At 38.0% G+C, this 24540-nt stretch overlaps 1 protein-coding gene across 3 annotated transcripts in view; it reads right to left on the reverse strand.

The window, feature by feature from the left end:
- The window catches only part of P4ha1 (prolyl 4-hydroxylase, alpha polypeptide I), a 64012-nt gene that overhangs the window by 9839 nt on the left and 29633 nt on the right, over positions 1 to 24540 (reverse strand). For 2 of the 3 annotated variants that reach the window (XM_013025689.1, XM_013025691.1), the window contains exons 6-10: positions 23515 to 23754; positions 21434 to 21630; positions 18132 to 18308; positions 13194 to 13264; positions 3293 to 3392 (exon numbers count right to left, since the gene is read on the reverse strand). In XM_013025689.1, the coding sequence (XP_012881143.1) occupies positions 3293 to 3392; positions 13194 to 13264; positions 18132 to 18308; positions 21434 to 21630; positions 23515 to 23754 (785 nt within the window). Of the gene's footprint in view, positions 1 to 3292; positions 3393 to 13193; positions 13265 to 14237; positions 14309 to 18131; positions 18309 to 21433; positions 21631 to 23514; positions 23755 to 24540 lie in introns of all 3 variants that reach the window. The other variant, XM_013025690.1, reaches the window with a different exon arrangement.

The following is a 24540-nucleotide window of genomic DNA, read 5'->3' on the forward strand; positions in this document are numbered from 1 at the left end:
AAAAAAAAAAAAGCTCAGGGACAGTACCCAGGCCCAGAGTTCAAGCTCCACAACTGAAAAAAAGAAAAAAAAAGGGCTTGGGGTATGGGTTGGATCCCTTGCTTTGCCGGTACAGAGGAAAGAGAAAGGAACGAGAAAAAGAGAAATGAACTATGATTATCTCCATGTATATAACTTTGGATAGAATGTTTTCTTATTTGTAAAATGAAAATGATGCTTTTTTTAACTCCTTTCCATCACCATATAAAATACTGACAAAATCAACAAAGGAGAATCTGAAAGAACACTACAAAAGTAGAAGTCACAAAACTAGATATTTTACTTACCTTGTAGAAACCGCTGGATCAGTCTATTATACAGAAATGTATGAATTCACTTGAAAGCAGTTTTGAAAATTATATTACTTGGCAATTAATCAGATGAATACCAAAGAAGTTGCAGATTACTATAGAATGACAACTTAATCTATAGGTAGTTCTGCTTTTGCCCAGTGTGTACAAATCTCAGCACTGTTCAGATTATTGTTAATGCCAGGCCACCAAGTTGCTATGGCATATTACCAGTGTCCAGTATAAAGTAAAAATGTAAACATATAAAGAATACCATACTAGCCAGGGCTGATGGCCCAAGCCTGTCATCCTAGCTATGTGGAGGTTGAGCTAGAAAGGATTGAAGTGAGAGACCAGCCCAGTAAAAAAGGTCAAAATATCTTGGAGAAGTTCAGGGAATGGTAATTTTTGCCTGTAATTCCAGCTGTATGGGAAGCATAGGTAAGAGAATCATGATTTTAGGTCAAAATGTGAGACCTTATCTGAAAAATAATCGGAAATATAAAGGGCTGGGGGTGTGGTTCAAGTGACAGTGATTGCCTGCCAAGCACAAGTCCTAATTCCAAACCCTAGTACCACACACACACACACACACACACACACACACACACACACACACACACACACACACACACACACACACACACAAATTCCTAGGGGATAAAGCTCAGTTGATGTTTCCTAAGTTGATAGTGCATAGCTAGACAACAGCACAGTGTTGCAGAATGCTTCTATAGAAACCCTGGCTCTTGGGGGTGAGGAAAGGGGGAGCCAGGGAGGGAAGGAATGGTAGGGAAAAACAAAGGTGAAGGTAACAATGCTCCATAGGAAATGTACTCATTACCTTACTCATGTAATTGTAACTCCTCTGTACACTAATTTTACAATAAAAAAAAACATTTTAAAAAAGAAAAAAAAAAGTGATTATGATGTGATTTGTGGTCAGCTATGGCTGACCTCAAAATGTTCTCGACTGTCTCAACCATTGGTTGGGTGCAGCCATATGCACTTGTCAGGGAAACAAACATATATATGTCCCAGCTGGCCTGGGAATAAAGCAAGACTATGTATGTATGTATGTATGCATTTATTTATTTATTTTTAGCCAGTCTTGGGCACTATTCCTGGGCTTCTTTTTCTGCTCAAGGCTAGTATTCTACAACTTGAGCCATAGTGCCACTTGTGGCATTTTCTGTTTTTGTTTTTTTTTTATGTGGTACTGAGGAATGAACCCAGGGCTTCAAGCATGCTAGGCAAACCCATTAAGCCATATTCCCAACCCACAAGACTCTATTTTGAAAACAACACATTAAAGGGATAGCAGAATAGCCCAAAGTGGTAAACTACCTGCCAAAGAAGCACAGACCCTAAATTCAAACTCCAGTACCACCAAAAAGTAGTAATAAGTGATAAGAATGTCCTGGAGGGGCTGGAAATGTGGCTCGGTGGTAGAATGCTTGCCTCGCATGCTTAAGGCCGTGGGTTTGATTCCTCAGCACCACATAAACAGAAAAAGCCAAAAGTGGTGCTAGCCTTGCACAAAAGCAGCTCAGGGGTAGTGACCAGGCCCAAAGTTCAAGCCCCAGGACCAGAAAAAAAAGATTGTCTTGGAAAAAAACTTTTACAATAAGAATAATCAGAAGTATTTTACTGAAAGCACAAAGAATAAAATGTTGAAAATAGAATGAAGCTTAGAAAATATATCCTGAGGGCTGGGAAGGTGGCTCAGTGGTAGAATGCTTGCCTTGCATGCATGAGGCCCTGGGTTCGATTCCTCAGCACCACATAAGAAAAAAGAAAAAGAGCTGAAGAGCTGAGGGACAGCACCCAGGCCCAGAGTTCAGGCCCCACGACCAGACCCAAAAAAAAAAAAAGAAAAGATACTATTACTGTAAGTAAAAAGAGTATTGTTAATGTTATTGATACAGTTTTACAGCTTTTCAGCTCAAGGCAAGCACTCTACCACTTGAGCCACAACACCACTTCTGGTTTTCTGGTAGCTAATTGGAGATAAGAGTCTCATGGACTTTCATGCCCAAGCTGGCTTTGAACCGTGATCCTCAGATCTCAGCCTTCTGAGTAGCTAAGATTACAGGTGTAAGCCACCAGTGCCTGGCTATAATGTTTTAAATGACCAAGAAAACCAACAATTCAGTAGGGAAAGAATCTTTTCAACAAATTGTGCTAGGACAATAGATATTAATGTGAAAAAACAAGGCCCCTTCTACCTCTCAATGCCACATGAAAAATTTTAATTCAAAATGGATCAAAGAGGGCTGGGAAGGTGGCTCAGTGGTAGAGTGCTTGCGGCTCACATGCATGAGGCCCTGGGTTTGACCTCAATACCACATAAAAACAGAAAAAGCCAGAAGTGGCGCTGTGGCTCAAGTGGTAGGGTGCTAGCCTTGAGCCAAAGAACTGAGGGACAGCACCCAGGCCCAGAGTTCAGGCCCTATGACCGACAAAAAAAAAAAAAAAGGATCAAAGATCTGAAGGCAAGCTGGGTATCAGAAGCTTGTGTCTATAATCCTAGATCCTCAGGAGGGTGAGATCTGAGCATGGAGGTTCAAAACCAGCCTGGCAGGAAAGTCTGAAATTCTTATCTCCAATTAATCACTGGAAGTAGCACTGTGGCCCAAGTGGTAGAGTGCTAGCCCTGAACAAAAGAAGCTCAGGGACAGTGTCCAAGCTCAGAGTTTAAGCCCCAGGATTGACAAAAAATAATAATAATAATAAAACTGTTTTTCATTTGTTCAGTGTTACTCAACTGTTTTCATATTTTGACAATTGTAAAGACTAATGTCAACTGATTAATATAATCACTTTACAATTTTTCAACTTGTTGGATCACCTTTAATACTCCCCAGCTATGATGCAAGCAGAGGCTATCTGTTCTATGTCAGGAAATACCACCAAAGCATTTGGAAGTGAAAAATTAACTTGAGGTTAAAATGGTTACCTACCTGTAATTCTTCTGCTGTGGAAACATCTAATCCTGTTAGATCTTGTATTCTCATGTTAATTCGAGACACCACAGGGTTTTCATAGCCAGAAAGCCAAGCACTAAGGGCAGAAACAGAAAATACTAGTTTTACAGGTATTGCTTCATTCATAAAAACCAATAAACTAGCTGGGCACTGGTGGCTCACCACTGTAATCCTAGCTTCACAAAAGGCTAAGAACTGAGGATTGTGGTTCAAAGCCAATCTAGGTAAGCAAGTCTATGAGACTCATCTCCAATTAACCACCAGAAAACTAGAAGTGGAACTGTGGATCAACTTGGTAGAACACTAGCCTTGAGCAAAAAAGCTCAGGGACAGTGCCCTATACAACATCCCCAATCCTTGGATTTTGAAGACAAGAGTCTCGCTATAAATGGCCCAAGCTAACCTTTAACTTGCCTCAGCCTTCTGAATAGGGGATTACAAGTGTGTGCCACCATGTTCAGCCAAGATTCAATAAAAATTTTTGTGTAGACAATATGTTGGAAACCATCTGTTCAACTTGGTGGCGGGGTGGTTGAGGGAAGGGAAAGTAGGAGAAAATTGAGGGAAAGAGTAAGAATGTTAGCCGGGCGCTGGTGGCTCACGCCTGTAATCCTAGCTACTCAGGAGGCTGAGATCTGAGAATCGCGGTTCAAAGCCAGCCCGGGCAGGAGAAACCGTGAGACTCCTATCTCCAATAAACCACTAGAAAACCGGAAGTGGCGCTATGGCTCAAGTGGTAGAACGCTAGCCTTGAGCTGAAAAGCTGAGGGACAGCACCCAGGCCCAGAGTTAAGGCCCATGACCGGACCCAAAAAAAAAAACCAACATACAGAGCTGGGTGCTGGTGTCCCATGCCTATAATTCTAGCTATTTGACAGGCTATGATCAGTAAGGGTGCTGTTTCAGGTCAGTGCCAATAGAAAAGTCGATCAGACTCCACGTCAATGAGAAAAGCTAGGCATAGTGGTGCATACCTTGTCATTCCAGCTATGATGAGAGCAAAATACATCACAAAACTAGAGTAACAGCTGGGCACTGAATGCCTACGCCTTTAAGCCAGCTACTCAAAAGGCTGAGATCTGAGGATCGCAGTTCAAATCCAGCCTGGGCAGGAAAGTCCGTGAAACTCTTAACCACCAGAAAATCGGAAGTGGTACTGTGGCTCAAGGAATAGAATGTTCACCTTGAGCTGAAGAGCTGAGGGACAGCGCCCAGGCCCGGAATTCAAGACAGACAAAACAAAACAAAAAACTAGAGTAGCAAACCAAAATTCATATGGAAACACAAGAGACCCTGAATTGTCAAAATAATCCTGGACTTACAGAGTAATGCTTGAGGCATTATAATACCTGATCTTAATACAGAGCCACAGTAAAAAAAAAAAAAAAAAAGTAGACACAAAGAATAGAAGACCATGCACTCATTACTATCTGATTCTCAACAAAGATGTAAAAACTATACAATAAAGTATCTAATAAAACACATCTTCATGTAAAAGACTGAAACTAAATCACTATCTCTCACTATGTTCAACATTCAATTTAAAGCAGATCAATGACTTTAATGTAAGACCTGAAACTACTGTAAGGCAACGTAGGTGAAGTATTTTAAGAAAAGTACTGTAATAGCTCATATAACACCAAGAAACAGGTAGTTGGGAACCAGTAGCTCATGCCCATAATCCTGCTACTCAGGAAGTTGATACCTGAGGAAGCTAGTCCCAGAAGTTAACTAATTAGCAAAAAAAGCTGAAATTGGAGCTATGGCTCAAATGATAAAGTGCCAGACTTGAGTGAAAAAGCTAAAGGATGGTTCCTAGGCCCTGAATTCAAGCCCCAGCCACAGCACAAAAAGAAAACAAAAACAAGGCAACAAGGTTGCATCAAAGTAAGATGCTTCTGCACAGCAAAACAAACTTTTCCCAGAGCCAAGAGTTACTCTACAGAATGGCAGATCATCTTTGCCAGCTACTCATACTATATACTATGGGACTTCAGTATAAAGAACTCATAATCCAATCAAGCAATGGTTAAATAAACTAGTTCTTTAAAAAAAAAAAAAAAAGTAAAGCTGGGTGCTGCTGGCTCACACCTGTAATCCTAGCTACTCAGGAGGCTGAGATCTGAGGATCACAGTTCAAAGCCAGCCCGGGCAGGAAAGTTCGTGAGACTCTCCTCTTCAATAAACCACTCAAAAACCGGAAGTGGCTCAAGCGGTAGAGCGCTCACCTTGAGCTGAAGAGTGCAGGGACAGCGCCCAGGCCCAAAGTTCAAGCCCCACAACCAACAAAAAACAAAAAGTACAAATAGCCAATAAATACATGAATAAATGTTAAAAAAAATATTTAGCTATCAGCAACATACAAATCAATACACACACTTTCTATCTAACCCTAGTTAGAATGGATATCAAGAAAGCAAAAATGCTATTAAGGATATAGGGGAAATGGAATTCTTATAAACAAAGTGTAAATTAGTACACACACACACACACACACACACACACACACACAGTATAGAAGTTTCCTCAGAAAACTGAAAACAGAACTAGTTTATGTTCTAGCTATACCACTCCTGGGTGTGTATCTGATGGAATCAAAGAAAGTGAATTCTATGGAGGAAAAATAATGGAAGGGGTAACACTAATCAAAATGTTCAACTTTTTTTTTTAAGGTAAAAGTTAATTCTAGTTATTTCACTTACTTTAAATTCTCATGTGAAAATCTCTCCAAAATAAAAGTTTCTTCATAGCTAAAGAACTATATTTATTTAAAATACTTTATTAATTTGGATGATACTTTGTTAACAGATTACTGCTTATCTAGCTTCAAGTGACATTACTGTAGATCTAGCAGGTCTTGAGCTCTGAATTTGCATTGTTTCTAACATGACTAAATATTCAAATAGAAATCTGTAATTTAGGGCTGGGAAGGTGACTCAGTGGTAGAGTGCTTACCTTGCATGCATGAGGCCGTGGGTTCGATTCCTCAGCACCACATAAACAGAAAAAGCCAGACGTAGCACTGTGGTTCAAGTGGTAGAGTGCCAGCCTTGAGCTGAAGAGCTGAGGGACAGTGCCCTGGCCCAGAGTTCAAGCCCCACAATCAACAAAATAATTTATTTTTTTTTAAAATCTAAAATTTATATTATCTGTTGATTCTCACAGATTTGGGAAGTCTTATTCATGCATTAAAATAATCAGAAATTTCTTCTAATATAATTTGGTTACAATATTTAGTAGGAAAAACTCATTTGAAGATAACTAATTTTTCTTGTACAATAAACACAATTTAGTCCCAGGAGGAAAAAAAAAAACACTTTCTCCAACTAACTTTCCATTAAAAAGTGGTGGCTAGGCAGGGTGGCACACATCTGTGAATCTCAACTACTTGGGAGGTGGAGACAGGTGGATTGTAAGTTTAACATCAGCTGTGGCAAAAGTTAGTAAGATTCTATCTCAAACAACAAAGGCTTGTTGGTGCACATCTGTGGTCCCATCTACTTGGGAGGCGGAGGAAGAAGTATCCTCACGGTCCAAAATTAGTCCAGGAAAAGTTAATATGAGAGCCTATCTAAAAAACAAACTAAAAGCAAGGTCTGTGGTCATGGCCCAAATAGTAGATCACTAATCTAGTAAGCAGGTTTTGAGTTCGCCCCCAGTACCACAAGACAAAATTTAATAGCCCAAAATGTCTCTTTTTTTGGCTTTAGTAACAAAACTTAAAAGTCAAGTTGTGCATTTAATTAATCTTTCTCCTTTTCTTCCCTTTTAAAAATGAGATTTACTATTTAAATTTTAATGTTTAATATTTAGTACTTAATTTAGTTAATAATTTAATGTTTGAATTACTGGGGCTTGAACTGTGGGCCCTCAGCTCTTGCTTGGCTTTTTCCACTCAAGGCAGGCACTGTACCACCTGAGCCACACCTCCACTGGATGCTCTTTGCTAATAATTGGAGATAAGAATCTCTGGATTTAAGCCAGGGCTCCGGACTGGATCTCGAGAAGTGGAATATAAGAATTAAGTAATCCATTAATAATCCTACTTTTGGCCTATAATTACTCCTGGGTAATGCAATACGATTTTGTTTATTTCTTTATGGTCTTCATTTTCAGTGATGTTTGTAAGGACTAGTTGCTAGTAAGGAAATCAACTTTGAATGAATTATTGTTATACCATTATTAAGCCAGTGAGCCAACTCTATGTAGGACAAGATGAACTGATTTTCAGTATTTTACTATCTTTAGTTTTCTTTTCTTTTCTTTCTTTCTTTCTTTTTTTTTTTTGTCAGTCATGGGGCTTGGGTGCTGTCCCTGTGCTCTTCAGCTCAAGGTGAGCACTCTACCATTTGAGTCACAGCATCACTTCCGGTTTTCTGGTGGTTTATTGGAGATAAGAGTTTCACAGACTTTCATGCCTGGGCTGGCTTTGAACCTCGATTCTCAGAGGTGAGCCACCAGTGCCCAGCTCTTTTGTTTTCTTAAGGAGATCAGATTATATAAACTGGAATTCTAAACAAAAAGACCTTTTTTTTTCCTAAATCAAACTTATAGTTGTTTTTTTTTCTTGTCTTGGTTATTTTACCAAACTAGTTAAATAATGTCTCTAATTATTTTGGGAAAAAAAAAAAAAAGAATCTCTGGATTTAGCAGGTGCTGGTGGCTCACATCTGTAATCCTAGCTACTCTGGAGGCTGAGATCTGAGGATCCTGGTTCAAAGCCAGCCCCAGCAGGAAAGTCCTTGAGACTCTTACCTCCAATTAACCACAAGAAAACCAAAAGTGGTACTATGGCTCAAATAGTAGAGTGCTCACCTTGAGCTGAAGGGCGGTGTCCAGGCCCAGAGTTCAGGCCCCAGACTGACAAAAAAAAAAGTCACTGGAGTATTGAATTCCTTTTTCTAATTTTTTTTGGGGGGAGGGACTGAACCAGAATTTGAACTCAGGGCCTCACAATTGCTCAGTTGACACTTAAGCCATGCCTCCTTAGAGGTGGAGTCTCATGGATTTTTCTGCCGGGCTGGTTTCAAACCACGATCCTCCAGATTTCAGCTTCCTGAGCAGGATTACAGATGTAAGCCACCCATAACCAGACCTTTCATTAGGTTATTTTCAACAAATACAAAGCCATACACTACTACATACTTTACTGAGACTGGATGAAATTATTCTACAATAACTCAGAGACTTCCAAGTTACTCTAGAAGTAACTAGAAGTTACTCCTGATGCCATTAATAATACATATATAAAGTGTGATTATACCTTTCTCAAAAACCAAATAATGTTATTTTTCAGAGATAACGAGTTATTTAAAACATGTTTGAAATATTTAGGTAAATTTAGTTTTTAAGAAAGCAAAAATTTATACATCACTTTTTTTTTTTTGGTCAGTCATGGGGCTTGAACTCAGCCTGGGCACTATCCCTGTTTTCTTCAGCTCAAGGTGAGCACTCTACCACTTGAGCCACAGCACCACTTCTGGTTTTCTAGTGGTTTATTGGAGGTAAGAGTCTCACGGACTTTCCTGGGGTGGCTTTGAACCATGATCCTCAGATCTCAGCCTCCTGAGTAGCTAGGATTACAGGCATGAGTCACCGGCACCTGGCTGTACATCACTTTTTTGGGTGTCAGTCCTAGGTCTTGAAATCAGTGCCTCTTGTTCTCACTTAGGTTTTTCATTCAAGGCTCTACCACTTAAGCCACACCTCCATTTCCAGCTTTTAAGGGGGTTAAATGGAGATAAGAATCTCTTGGACTTTTCTGCCCGGTCTGGATTCCAACCATGATCTTCAGATCTCAGCCTCCTGAGTAGCTAGGATTATAGGTGTGAGCCACCAGTGCCCAGTTGTGATCACCTTCATAAAGGAATTTATTTTGATTTAGCAAGAGTCCAATTACTCTAAGGGCTGGACCTTCAAAGGCCTATTGCATCTAAAAAAAAGCATTTTTCAAAACATCTTATCATAAAATGTTTCATGTTTTCCAAAAGCATCTGAATCCAGACAACTTAAATTAACTTTGATAATAAATATGTGGAAAACCATGCAGAGTAGGGTACCAGTGGCTCAGCACCCAGGTCCAGAGTTCAAGCCTCATGACCAACAATACATACATACATACATACATATATACATACATGCATACATGCATACATACATACATACATAAAACTACAGCTGGGCACTGGTGGCTCACACCTGTAATCATAGCTATTGAGGAGGCTGAGATCTGAGGATCACAGGCACAAAAGTCTGAGACTCTTTTTTTTTTCTGCTTATGTGGTGCTGAGCAATGGAACCCAGGGCCTTGTGCATGCAAGGCAAGTGCTCTACCATTGAGCCACCTTCCCAGCACCAAGTCTGAGACTCTTATCTCCAATAAACCACTCAGAAAACCGAAAGTGGTGCTATGGCTCAAGTGGTAGCTTGAGCTGAAGAGCTGAGAGACAGCGCCTAGGCCCAGAGTTCAAGCTCCATAACTGACGAAAGTAAATAACTAACTAACTAAATAAATAATGAAAACTATGCACAATTACCTCATGTGTAACAGCTTAACAGCTTTGTTTTTTCTCTGTATGCATGCTGGTCCTGAGGCTTGAACTCAGGGCCTGGGCACTTTTGCTAAGCTTTGCTAAAGGCTAATGCTCTACCACTTCTGGTTTCTTAGACTGATTGAGGTAAAAGTCTCACAGGCTGGCTCTACACCACCCTCGTGCCTCAGCCTGCTGATTAATTAGGACAGGATGGGAGAGAAAAAACTACCAATATCCAGCTGGCTAACTTTGTTGTTGTTGCTTTAAAGGGTTTATCTTTGTAGACCTGAATAAGGTTCGGTAATAAAATGGAAAATCAGCTTAACTTGAAATGAAGGTTAGTTACAATGTTCAGGAACATTTCATGCCATGTCTCAAAACGTATTTAGCCAAAGTAGTTTCTGAAAATTTTTAGCATATACTAATGCTCATTAAGGAACATTACTTTTATATTGCTGCTCCTGACTAAAAGAAAAATCTTCATGCCTTTTAATAAAGTTTCCAACCCTCCATGCCAAAATATTTGAGGAAACAGAAGAAGCAGGAAGCTACCCCCTGTGTCTCCCTGAAAAAGACCAGTAAAGAATTCTATGACTGGCCTTTAAAATAGTTCAAACTTGCATTCCAGAGGTCCTTTCTTACAAAAAAAAAAATACCCTTATCCTCAAAGGGATAGATATACTCAAAGGTAAATAAACTTCTTTGCTAACTTTCCTCCAGTTTATTCCTTCCTTCAGTAATAGTTGTCTTTCTACCACTTGAGTCACACTTATTGGCTGATTCATTGGCATATTGCTGATTCATTGGAGATGGAGCCTCAAAGACTTTGCCTGAGCCAGCTGGGAAGCTTCATCCTGACAGCTAGGATTCTAAGCATGAGCCCCACCAATGCCTAAATTACATCAGTAATATTTAAAAGGTTTTTTGGAATACTTCCTAAAATTTTCATAGTTAACTTAGTTTCAAATGAGTTGTTTTGCCATAAATATGTAATTCTGAAAAATTATTAATTTTTAACATATCTATAGATGCTAAACATAGTGGTATGGTATCTACCATTATCAAAAATACATGAACACAGCCAGGTGCTAGTGGCCTATAATCCTAGCTATTCAGGAGGCTGAGATCTAAGGATTGTGTTCAAAGCCAGCCTGATAGAAAAGTCCCCATGAGACTCTTAATTCCAACTAACCACTTAAAAGCTGGAAGTGGTGCTGTGGTAGAGCACTAGCCTTGAGCACAAAAAGCCTCAGGGAAGCCGGGCGCCCCGGTGGCTCATGCCTGTAATCCTAGCTGAGATCTGAGAATCACGGTTCAAAGCCAGCCCAGGCAGCGAAGTCTGTGAAGACTCTTATCTCCAATAAACCACTAGAAAACCGGAAGTGGCACTGTGACTCAAGTAGTAGAGCACTTGCCTTGAGCTGAAGAGTGCAGGGACAGCGCCCAAGCCCAGAGTTCAAGCCCCAAGACTTACCAAAAAAAAAAAAAGCCTCAGGGACAGTGCCCAGGCCCTGAGTTCAAGCCCCACAACCAGAAAAAAAAAATACATGAATACGTAGGGCTAGAGGTGTGGCTCAAGTGGTAAAGCTCCAACTGTGAGTAAAAAACTGAGTATAACCCCCACTGCTAAAAAAAATTGTTTAGCTCTGAAAAATTTTATTACATATAAATTATATATGTATTACAGGTTATAATATGTATATGTGTATATGTATAAATACAATTATATATGTACATATATATTATATGAACTTGCATATTCATTCCTTTGTTATCCTAGAGCAGTGGTTTTCAGAGGGGTAGAGTCCTTGGAAGTAATGATGGTAGAGACTTTTCCCACATGTGGACATGTGGCAGACACTTTTAATGTTATAACTGAAAGAATGGCGCTGGGAACATATAATGGATGTGAGAGATGCTGTTAAACATACCATGATCTGAGGATCATGGTTCAAAGCCAGCTTGGGCAGGAAAAGTCCTAAGACTTTTATCTCCAATTAACTATCCAAAAAAAGCTGGAAGTGGGATTGTCATTCAAGTGGTATAGTGCTAGCCTGAGCACAAAAACTCAGGGACAATGCCCAGGACCTTAATTCAAGTCTAGGACCAGCATGTATGTGTGTGTGCGTGAGCAAGAGCACACACACACACACACACACACACATGCACACACACATTCCCACGTAGCTTAAAATAACCCTCAACAACCAAGAATTATTCAGAAATGTTGAGTTTGAGAAACTTTGTTCTAGAGTGCTATATTTTTATACTTCAAAATCTATTCATCACACTGGATTTCTCTAAAATATAATTATTTTTGTAACAAAAATTAATTTCTTTTTTTCTTTCTTTTTGGTTCAGTCGTGGGGCTTGAACTCTGGGCCTGGGCACTATCCCTCAGCTCTTCAGCTCAAGTCTAGCGCTCTACCATTTGAGGCGTAGTGCCACTTTTGGCTTTTTCTGCTTATGTGGTGCTGAGGAATCAAACCCACGCCTCATGCATGCAAGGAAAGCACTCTACCACTAAGCCACCTTCCAAGCCCCCCAAAAAATGAATTTCACCCACAACAAATACCTATGTTGAAAAACAATGGCTTTCAGATTGAATTGTAATTATTATTAACCTACATTAACCTAAGGAACACTGATTAACACAATCAAATTTAAAAGTGAAACATATTCAAATGTCCCTAATGAAATGGATGGGTTTTATATTTAGTTTTAAATATATCTAAATATTACTTAGGTTTAGAATAACAAAGTATTAAGTGCAATTATATTTCTATTTTCAAAGAACCTTTATCACGTAAGTAAGCCAATAGAAAAGGAGTTCTGATGGAATAATTAACTCATTATCTCAATTCTGTAACCTTTTTCTAAGTTACACAGTGATTTAAACTTTAAAATATTTTAGTAATATATCAGCTAATTAAGTTCTTTTTAACACCGTAAAAGCGAGAAATTTTAAACTGACTTGCAAAGACTTTATTATGTGTTGATTCAAAGTATTTATTTTATAGTTATTTGGCAGCCCAGAGGTTTTAAAACCTGTTTTATAAGGGAGTGCAATTTAGGCTTGCACTCTGTGAGGAATCTCTGGGAACTTCTCTAATTTCATTTACAGGGTTTGGGAAGCCTTATTTTATAATCTAACAATATGTCTGTTAACTAACCTAACCTAATCATTTCCATCATGAAAGTTCAAGTATAGATACAATCATTCGGTATACCAATACCTAACAGCCAAAGTCTTAGAAACTAAATCATGTATTCTGCGGAAATTAAGCTTCTCAATAAAGACAATGATTCAAATATGACTAAAGTTCTCTCCATTGCTCCCTTACCTCTTAGACACTCTGTACTGTGCTGTGGTCAATTTTCCAGTCTCAGGGTCATGTACTGTAGCTCGGCTCAGCTACAAAATAAAAAAAAAAAAAAAAAGAGAAAGGACGAGGACTTAAAATCCAGCAGCAGGCAATTCTGGGCTTTTGTTCATTTTGTTTTGCCAAGCCACAGGTGATTGGAAGGATTCAGATTAGTCCTGATGATAGGTAATGTTTCCAAATCAGTAAAAACATTTAGAAACGTGGCAGTAAGAACAACCACTTCTAAATAAGAGAAAAATGGTAAAAGATTTTTGTTGTAGATTTATTGTCCTTTCACTTTAAAAAAAAAAATCATTTGATGCTATATGTAAATGATTGATAGCGTTGAGTTTCACAGGAACTTTTCCAGATCTAAAAGTTTAATGTTCTTCAAATATTTTAAAAATAAAAATTTGTCTCTTTAAACTCTCACCAAGACAAAACTTTTTCAATCTTGCCAAGTAAAAGGCAGCTGAGTTCACAAGTAGTTTGTGGACTGAGTTTGGAACATTAACTCTGTCCTTTCCATAGCCAACTTTGAGTCACCAAGTTTCCAAAAATAAGCTCCAAGAGGAAGAATACAAATTACTCCATAATGACAATGATATTGTAAGCTAAGAACAAATGTTAATCACCATGAAGGAATCTGTGCATTGGTGAATATGAGAGAACTGCATGAGCAAAGACTTCTGAGCAGTTTATTTCCCATTTTAGTAACAAAGGGGAAAAAGAAAACAAGTATCAAGCAATTTCCTGGATATGTGATACATGATCTTTAGAAAAATAAAAAACATATTAATTCCTTAAACGTAACAGACCACTAACTATAGTTTAAAAAAAATAACTTCTAGTTCAAGAAAAAAAACCTGTGAAACACAAAGCAGTCCTTGTGTTGTCTTATTTATGTATGAGGCGGCCACTTGAGCTGGAGACTGAAAATGACCTAGTTCTCTTAAATGATTCCTGTAGGATGCACAAAACATTCATTAGAGAGCAAAAATATGCAGCATACACATCTCTTACCTTTTGCTAATTCTGTAATGTACCGTCTCCAAGTCTCCTGTTATTGGGTTTGAAATGGTGGCTCGCCTCAGCTGTGAAGCCAACCATCAGAATAGTTGTATTACAAGACAAAAAAATGAATCACATTTATCTCACCAGTTAGAATGCTGGGTTTCTTTTCTTTCAACAAAGAAGTATAAATAGAGAAAATAGAACCATATACTTCCAGTCACCTTGTGTTGGACTTTGAAAGCCTATTGTTTTTAGACATTTGTGTTTTGTTTAAAAAAATTATTTTACTTGTTTTTATGTTGCATGAATAGTGGATACACCAACAGAAAGTCTGGAAATTAAATTTCTTCAGTGGTTAGAGGCTATGACAGTGGAGAAAAGAGAAATTTCTAAAATTTGAAGCATAATTTGTTAGAAGAACAGCTATTTCTAATGAATGATCTATAAAACCTCCAATTTTAATTCTTCATGGTAGAACTGTTTGTTTCCAAGGACTAATACTGTTCAAAATTTGTTTTATGGTGAGTCTTTTGTCCCTTCAACATATCTACTCAATATATACAATGAAAAAAATGCGAGCAAAAAAGGCAAATGTAAAGAACTTATGAATTTTAAAGACAATAGGAAAGAGATGACAAGCAAGGCAATTACTTTAGACTATTAAAAAATGGGAGAATAGTCGGGCGCTGGTGGCTCATGCCTGTAATCCTAGTTACTCAGGAGGCTGAGATCTGAGGATCACGGTTCAAAATCGGCCTAGGCAGGAAAGTCCATGAGACTCTTATCTCCAATAAACCACCAGAAAACCAGAAGTGGTGCTGTGGCTCAAGTGGTAGAGCGCTAGCCTTGAACCAAAGAGCTGAGGGACAGCGCCCAGGCCCAGGCCCAGAGTTCAAGCCCCACGCCCGACGAGAGAAGGGAGGGGAAGAGAAAAAGGGCGGGAGGGAGGGAGAGAAAGGAGGGAGGGAGGGAGGGAGGGAGAGAAAGGAGGGAGGGAGGGAGAATAAGCCAGGCGCCAGTGGCTTATGCCTATAATCCTAGCTACTCAGGATGCTGAGATCTAAGGATCTCAGTTTGAAGACAACCCAGCAAAGAAAAGTTCGAGGGATGGGCTGGGAAGGTGGCTCAATGGTAGAGCACTTGCCTTGCATGCCTGAGGCCCTGGGTTCAATTCCCCAGCACCACATAAGCAAAAAGAAAAAAGCCGGAAGTGGCACTATGGCTCAAGTGGTAGAGTGCTAGCCTTGAGCTGAAGAGCTGAGGGACAACACCCAGGCCAGAGTTCAGGCACCATCACCGGACCCCCCCCCCAAAAAAAGAAAGTTCGAGGGACTCTTTTCTCCAACAAACTACTCAGAAAAAGTCTGAAGTGACACTGTGGTACAAGTGGTAGAGCACTAACCTTGAAGACAAAGAGGCACGGGGCCAGCACCCAGGCCCTGAGTTCAAGCAAGCCCCAACACCAGCTTAAAATAAAATCCAAACCACTTTGAAGACTAAGGCCCCCAATCTGAAACACAAACTGTCTTTTGGTTTTTGTTTGGTCAGTGCAAAGCACAAACATAGCTCCCAATATCACAAATAATACAGTTGAGTTTCCCATTTTTCACATTTGGGGAAATCTCAGGGATTGGCACATCTAAAGTGCAATAAATAAGCCTTACTTTGAGAAAACTACCTTCTTGATTATAAGACATGATATTTTTAATGAATATTTAACCAACACAGTAGCAAATTGTGTCTACTGGTTACAAAAGACTAAAATAGAAATTTAAAATAAATAAGAGTATAAATATTAAGTAGCATTCTGCTTGGCAGTGTTAGAAGGATTACTTTAGCACCAATATGAACTAGACCAGTCTTTTGTTTTTTACAATGGAATATTTTTCTTCTTAAATTTTTTTTCCTTTCTTTTTAAAAAATGTTGGTCATGGGGCTGGATAACGGTCCCTGAGCTCTTTTGTTCAAGGCTAGTACTCTTATCACTTTGAACCTTAGCACCACTTCCAGTTTTCTGGTGGTTAATTGGAGATATGGGTGTACAGATTCTCCTGCCCTGGCTGGCTTCAAACCACAATCCATAGATCTTAGCCCCTGAGTAGCTAGGACTACAGGAGAAGCCACCAGTGCCTGGCTTTTCTATTTTCTTTTTATGCTAGTCTTGGGGCTTAAACTCAAGGCTTAGGCACTATCCCTGAGCTTTTGTCTTCAAGGATAGCATTCTACACTTGAGACATAATTCTACTTCTGCCTTTTTGCTTGTAAACTGAAGGTAAAGAGTCTCACAGGTTTTCCTGCTCTGGGCTGAATTCAAACAGTGACCTTCAAATCTGTCTCCTGAGTAGCTAGGATTACGGGCGTGAGCCACCAACACTTAGCTAGAATACTTCTGTAATAATAATTTCTAAAACCCCAAAATCACTAATTTGGAAAAGAAAAGTTCTAAGTTTAAATGAGATATTCAGATATTTCAATTTTATAGTTTTAACAAGAATTAGCAAACCCACTGTGCCAATTTCAGCTGCCACCTATTTTTAGAATTAAAATTTCATTGGAATATAGCCATACTATTCATTTACATATTTTCTTTGGCTGCTTTTACACTATAATGACAGAGCTGAGTAGTTGTAGCAGAGACCATTTATTTGATCTACACAAAGCCTAAAAAATATTTACTACCTTGAACCCTGTATAATAAAAAAGCAAAAGTATGCCTAGTGATAGTTTTTTACTACCAGTAAGATGAAATATTTGTTTTAAGAGAAAGATCATGGGATATATAATATAAGATTAGTTTTAATGCACATTACACGATTTTTCTTACTAAGATAATATAGATTGAAATCTGAATTTTTTTTTCCCCCTAGGGCTGAGGACCGAACCCAGAGCCTTGCACGTGCTGGGCAGGCACCATTCCGCTGGGCTAAACTCCAAGCTCCTGAAATCTCAATTTTTAAATGACATCAAATTTAAAAATTAGTATGATGCTTTTATGCCCAATTATAAGTTCCTAATATTAATGTGCCTAAAAGGGAATGAAAATAATTCAAATGAGGGCTGGGAAGGTGGCTCAGTTTTAGAGTACTTGCCTTGCATGCATAAGGCCCTGGGGTCGATTCTTCAGCACCACATAAGCAAAAAGAAAAAAGCCAGAAGTGGCGCTGTGGCTCAAGTGGTAGAGTGCTAGCCTTGAGCTGAAGAGCTGAGGGACAGTGCCCAGGCCCAGAGTTCAGGCCCCACGACCGGAACCCCCCCCCAAAAAAATAATAATCCAAATATTCCTTCAGATTAAAGTATTTAAAGACCTGAAAAAGTTGAGCTTTGAGTGATAAAAACTACAAAATAATATAAAAGTAGGTTTTCCAGCCAGGTGCCAGTGGCTCATGCCTGTTAATCCTTTCTGGTCAGGAGACTGAGACCTAAGGATCATAGTTTGAAGGCAGTCTGGGCAGGAACATCCATGAGACTCTTATCTCCAATAAACTATCAAAACAAAAAGCCAACAATGTGGCTCAAGTAGTAGAAGGCTGGCCTTGAGCAAAAAAAAAACCCTCCCAAACAGTACCCAGCCCCTGAGTTCAAACCCCAGGACTGGCCCCAAAAATTATAGATATATTTTTTTCCAGTAAAAGAACAAAACACAAATTTGTTAAATGTAAATAAGAACTTCATTTACAACTTTCATTATCCAGTGTGTAAGGCCTAGTGTAAGATGTGTTACTTGTTTTGATAACAGAAATATTAGCATAAGAAGAGCCAATATAATGACTCAACAATTATGCTGAGATAATAATATTTAAAATTATTGTTGGAGTTACCTCCATACCAATTGTCCTGTTATATTACAAAGGAGAAATTAAACCAGATATACAGTAAGTTGAGGAGAATTTTAAAAAAATTTACCCTTGGTTTTGCTAGATCTTTGACAATTTCAATTTCTGCATCAGAAATAATATCATGGAAGCGAATAATTCGGGGCTTGTCCCACTCATCTTCCTGCTTGGCTGGAGCCAGAATAAATTTAGGATTTCTGTTTCCATCATGGTAACGGCAAAACAGTCTTTTTTGTCTTCGTGGAGTCTAAAGAGAATGACAAATCTATTAAGAGTAATAATATTTTTAATAATTATTCCTGTGCAGATAAGAAAAAATTATGTTTGCATATACAGAGTATTTCTGGAAGAATATACAAAAGCAATAGTATATTATAAATATTTTGCATCAAACATGAATCTTAGAATAAAAGTGACTCAGCAATAGTTCTCTCTAGGATGTGGGAGGCACTGGGTAAAACCACAGCACTGGAACAAAAAGGCTTCTTTTGGCTGGGAGAGATAGAACACCTGAAGTAAAAAGACAGGATTTCCCTCTTAACCTTTCCTGCATCAAAATAAAACTCAGTTGTAACTATCAAACAATGAAATGTTCCTTTCAATCATATATATGTACATACTGAAATACATCATTATATAGCTGATTCTTTCTCTTATTTTTTTTGGAAGGTGGCGTGGCTTGAGGTCTTGATATATAACCTAGGCTAGCCTGGAACTCATGATCTTCCTACCTTGGCTTTCTTAGTGTTGGGATTACAGACATGCTAATGCATGTAATTTGATCAACTATGAAGAAGAAATTATTAGTTTTAATTATTAATATAACAATAATTCATATTTACTACTCATGCACTTTAGGGTCAAATATAAAGTTTTATGTCAATTAGGTCTTTTATATAACAAAATAAATTTAAACATCTGTAAAAAAATCACGTTGCCCTTATTGTGGGCAGAGTTGACATGTAGGTGTCTCATTAACAAACTGGTAAATTATCAGGCTCCTGTTTTGTCCCTATAGTTCTACTTGCTGATTTTTTTAAAAGATGTTAAGGGCAAAAAAAAAAAATCTGCTTGTTGGGCACTGGTAGTTCATGCCTGTTACCCTAGCTACTCAGGAGGCTGAGATCTGAAGATCATGGTTCAAAACCAGCCTGGACAGTAAAGTCTGTGAGACTCTAATCTCCAATTAATCACCAAAAAAAGCCAGAAGTATAGCTGTGGCTCAAGGGTAGAATGCTAGCCTTGAGCAAAAGAGCTCAGGGACAGTGCCCAGGCCCTGAGTTCAAGCTGAAGGATTGGTACAAGAAAAAAAAAAAATCTTAGAAATTTGAATAGTCACCTGATGTTACCATGGAACTACTGTGAATTTTTTCAAGAGTCATATGGCTTTGTGTTTGAGTCCTTATTAAGAGATAAATACTATTATAGTTTGAATCTAAAATGTACTTCAAGACTTGGCCAATCAGCATGCAGTAGTTAGGAGGTACAGAACCTCCAGGAGTTAAGCCTAGTTAAAGTCCACTGTGGGTATACCTTGAGGGAGATACAGATAACCCCATCTCTAAATCTCTCTGCTTCCTGGCCACCATGAGGTAAACTGGTCTGCTTTCTACATTCTTCCCCTCCTGATGTTAAGCCTTGCCACAAGTCCAAATGAGTAATGTGAACAAACCACTCACTAAAACCTATGAACCTAAGAACCAAAATATATCTTTATTCCTTTTGCTTACCTCAGGTGTTTTGTCACAGTAGTGAAGTTGACTAATATACATACTACAATATTTGGAAATAAGAAAAAGAAATTAACAAAATATATTATTCTTACATGTACTCATTAGGTATCAAAGTAAGCATAGGGCTAGGAATGTGGCTTCGTGGCAGAGTGTTTGCCTAGCACGTGTCAACTCCTGGGTTCTATTGCTCAGTACCACATAAACAGAAAAAGCCGGAAGTGGTACTGTGGTTCAAGTGGTAGAGCACTAGCCTTGAGCACAAAGAGGCTCAAGGACAATACCCAGGCCAAGTTTAAGCTCCAGAACCAGCCCCCCAAAAAAAGCATGAAGTCCATAAACCTGGTTATTGAAAGCACCAACAAAGATATAATATTCATATTTTGCTGTTATTGGTGAGGATGAAACACCAATATCAAAAAAAGCCTAGCCTCTGAACACATATATATGCAGTTATGCATGTATGTTCAAGCTTTAGTTACTGGTAAAGAAAAAAAATAAACATTTCGCAAATATTTAGTCTAAAAAAATTCACTTTTTTTGGCAGTACTGGCGTTGAATTCAGGACTTGGCTGCTGGTGCTCTACCACTTAAGGTGCCTTCAGCCCTATTTCATATCACCTTTTTAAAAATTAGTTTTAAAAATGTTTTTTGGGGGTACCAGTAACTATGGCTTAAATTCTGAACCTGGTAGTCTCTCTATACTTTCTTATTCAAAGCTGGTGCTGTAACATTTTAGACACAATTCCAATCTAGTAGACCATTCTTCCCAGAATGGCTTTAAATCTTGATCCTCAGATTTCAGCTTCTTGAGAAGCTAGTATTTTAAACATCAGCCACCAGCACCTTTTCACTAATTAGTTTGATATTACTGGGGTGTATGGTGTGTGTATGTGTACAGACCTGAGGTTTGAACTCAGGGGCAGGATGCTGTCCTTGAGCTTTTTTGCCCAAGGCTAGAACTCTTCCACTTTAGTCACCCACTTCCAGCTTTTTGATAGTTAACTGGAGAAGAGTCTCAGATTTTACTGGCTTGGCTGGCTTCGAACCAAAAATCTCAATCTTGTATTGGTTATTTTTTTAAGTAAAATCTTGTTTTATGTCTTGGCCATCCTGGGTTTTTGATCCTTCCACTTGTGCTTCCCTATGTCATTAGGGTAATAGGCACATACCACTGAGCCCAGTAGTTTGTGAACTACTTTGCTGGGACTATGATCTCTGCTTTCGAAGTAGGTAGGATAATAGGCTTGAGCCACCAACCTGGGCCCTTATTCAACTGAACACCAGTACCAAATGATACTGCCTATGATCAAATTCTTGGCAAAACAACATATATCATAATGTACATTGTTATTAAAAAGCTCTGAGAAGTCTTGAAAAACACACTTGTTCAATTTTAACAAATATAATTTTTCTTGTTTAGGCCTATTTATCTACTGATGTCTGAAGAGCTTGCAAAACAAATGGAGCATGTTAAGTGTGACATCCACAATAAGGTGATAGGGACTATTACAGTATATACAACCACTCTGATTTTCACATAGACTTAAATATAGAAGAACTGTCAGTCTCTCTAGAACTAGGTACAAACACATAATATACATACACTCACACACACACACAATTGACTTTTCCACTTTACCATTTTGATACCCTCCCCACGGCACAGCATTTCGTACTTCTGTCTTTCTGGTAGATAATCCACAGCAATCCCTTTTTTCTTTGGTGTGGTTTTCTGATCAAACTGACCATCTGAAGTAGATTTATTGGTGTCTTTTTCTTTAGCCATTATATATTCAAAATATTTTAAGTTACCATTAGCTCTCTGATGTTCAGGATCTAGTACAAGAGAAATAAAGCATATTCATGTAGGTAACTTTAGAGTCAAGCATAAGAATACAGTAATATATGAGACCATTCTTTTATTTTGTAAATCAAGATGCTTTTGAGAGTGAAAGAAAGCACTATAAACAGTATACCCCAACAATAAATATAAACTAGTACTGTGTCAAGTAAACCACTACATGTAGTCATTCTATATGAAAAGCAGTTCTGGAGACAGAAACAGCCTTTTATTTCAATTTATTTCAATTATTGCTTGTCTTTGAGAACTTACTAATTAGCCAAAGAAACTAGGCTCAATTTGATGTCAAATACATCTTAAAATCCTACTCATCCTATTTATTGCAAAAGATTTTGAGTCTGAAAGGCAATCATAAGTAATCACAACATACATAGTTCAAAAACATTTATCACCGATACATTATAAATACAGAACACAGCTTACATGTGAGGCTGAGTTGATTTCAGCCCCAAATTTCTAAGTAAGAAGGAAAAAAATAAACTAAAGCTGTAATTTTCAAATAAGCCAAAATCCACTAACTGCCTCAGAATTGCTAGTGATAATTTTTAGCTACCTTTTAGTAAAGGAAGAGAACTACACCACCCATCCGGACAAGAAAACAATCCAAACCACCACATACAGAGATAAAAATAAAAACTGCAGACCAGTAAAGCATTTAAGAAATCTAGACCTAGAGTAAAAGCATGTCTTATCCTTTAGAAACTTGCCATACATCACAAAAGCCTACTTTGTACAAGGGAAAAGTGTGCATGTGTAGGGAGGGAAATATATACTATATTGACACAAAAGGGTATTTTTGAGTGATTGGTTTATGGGTGACTCTTATGTATCCTTTTCTGTATTAATAGAGTTTTACAATAAATATAAAACATGTTATAAATCAGACGGAAAATTCATTAGAAAATACTGAAAGCAAAAAGGCCATCTGAACTAATATCTTCATTTGTTCACCTAGGAAATAAACCAATCATCAAAATTTTACTTTTGCCGAGTGCCAGTGGCTTATGCCTGTAATACTATTCAGAAGGCTGAGATCTAAGGATTATAGCTCAAAGCCAGCCAGGGCAGGAAAGTCCATGAGACTCCCATGCAATAAACTACTCAGAAAAGGCTGGAAATGGCGCTGTGCCTCAAGTGATAACCTTGAGCAAAAGAAGCTCAGGGATAGCAGCCAGGCCCAGAGTTCAAACCCCAGGACCAGCTAAAACAAACAAAAAAAAAACCCTTCACATTTAGATGAACAATACTTTTCAACTGACTTTTCTAACTCACACATACTTCCTATCCATAAAAAAAGGTTTATAATACACAAAAGGCTACCTAAATTTATTATTGTATAAACTCTATGATTCAATTTCCAAAGATTATTAATAGGTTGAATAGAAATCAAAGGACTTTCATTTCTACCAAATACCAGGTAAGTATGATGCACATGGCCCTTGAATAATACTCAGAAAAATACTCCATCTCTTTTCAAAGCACTAGTGGTCTGATTTCTAATAAAATCACATTTTTGAAAATTTTGAATCTTAAATGCAATAAACCAGTAATGTATTTCAAAGGAAACTGGTTAGCATTTAACAGGGTAATAGGGTAAGTGAATATTTTTGACTAGTTAGAATACATCCAATTTTTAATTTCCTGGAGAACAGAGTGGAAGAATGCAGTCAACATTACAGTACTATTAGGGGAGAAAAATCAGTAGCCATTTTCTTTGAGAATAAACAGTGAGAGGATAAAGTATGTCCAACAGATAAGGTTCTTGACCGCTAACAAATTCGTAAAGGCATATGGATGGACACACAAATAATTCATATCCTCTATATAATTATAACCTAAATTAGGCCCAAATAACATACCTAATTCAAGAAGCTTCTTCGTGAGCAAAAGTGCCTTATCCAGGTCTCCCTGTTGGTACACAGCATAGCTCAAATAATCTAGAACAGAGACTTTATCTACGGTAGAAACCTCGCCTTCATCCAGCTGCCTCAGTGCTTGTTCCATCCACAGTTCTGTATGGTAATAATCTGCTTCTGTATAGGCCACTTTGCCCAACTCAAAGCAGTCCTCAGCTGTTAGAAAAGATTTGTGTTTTACTCCTGGGAAAAGAAAATAAAGAGAACTTTGGGAATTTTCATAGTACTCTGTACTTAAAAGTTTTATTTCACTTTCATTTGAACTTTACAAAAATGCTGAGGTAGGAAAAATAAAATTATCCTGTTTTTATGGACAAAGGAAAAATGTAAAAAGTAATGTAACCTATGTGGCACATAAGAATCCAAGACATAGTAGCCATCAATCTAAAACAAAAAGCAATTAAATTGAAATATGCTATTCTCTAACAGCAGAAATCACCATATGAAATGTTATTCCTGACCAACAAATGGATATATACAAAGAGAGGCAAACCTGTTGACTGTTTTTTTAATGGCATTATGATACATAATTTAAATGCCATTGAGTTCATTAAAAAATTACAATAATTCTTAGTATATTCATAGTTATGTAACAATTATCACAATATAATTTTACAACATTTTTATTACCCTAAAACAATCCCAGGAACTGGAGTGTATAGCTTAATTGGTAGAGTGTCAGCCTTGAGCCAGAAAGCTAAACAAAAGTGCTAGGCCTTAAGTTCAAGCCCCAATAATACTGGTATACCACACACACACACACACACATTCTGTCACTAACAATTACTATCCATCAGCTCCCCAACCCAATGCCAATCCTAGACAAACCACTTTCTATCTCTACTGATTTACCTACTTTGAACATTTCATATAAATGGAGCAATACAATATGTCATTTTTGTATTTGTACACTTTTACTCAGTATTATTTCAAGGTTCATCCATGTTGTAGCATCCTTTCACTGCCAAA

The sequence above is a fragment of the Dipodomys ordii genome, unplaced genomic scaffold (assembly GCF_000151885.1).
Source record: "Dipodomys ordii isolate 6190 unplaced genomic scaffold, Dord_2.0 Scaffold86, whole genome shotgun sequence".
In the NCBI taxonomy this organism is placed as follows: Eukaryota; Metazoa; Chordata; class Mammalia; order Rodentia; family Heteromyidae; genus Dipodomys; species Dipodomys ordii.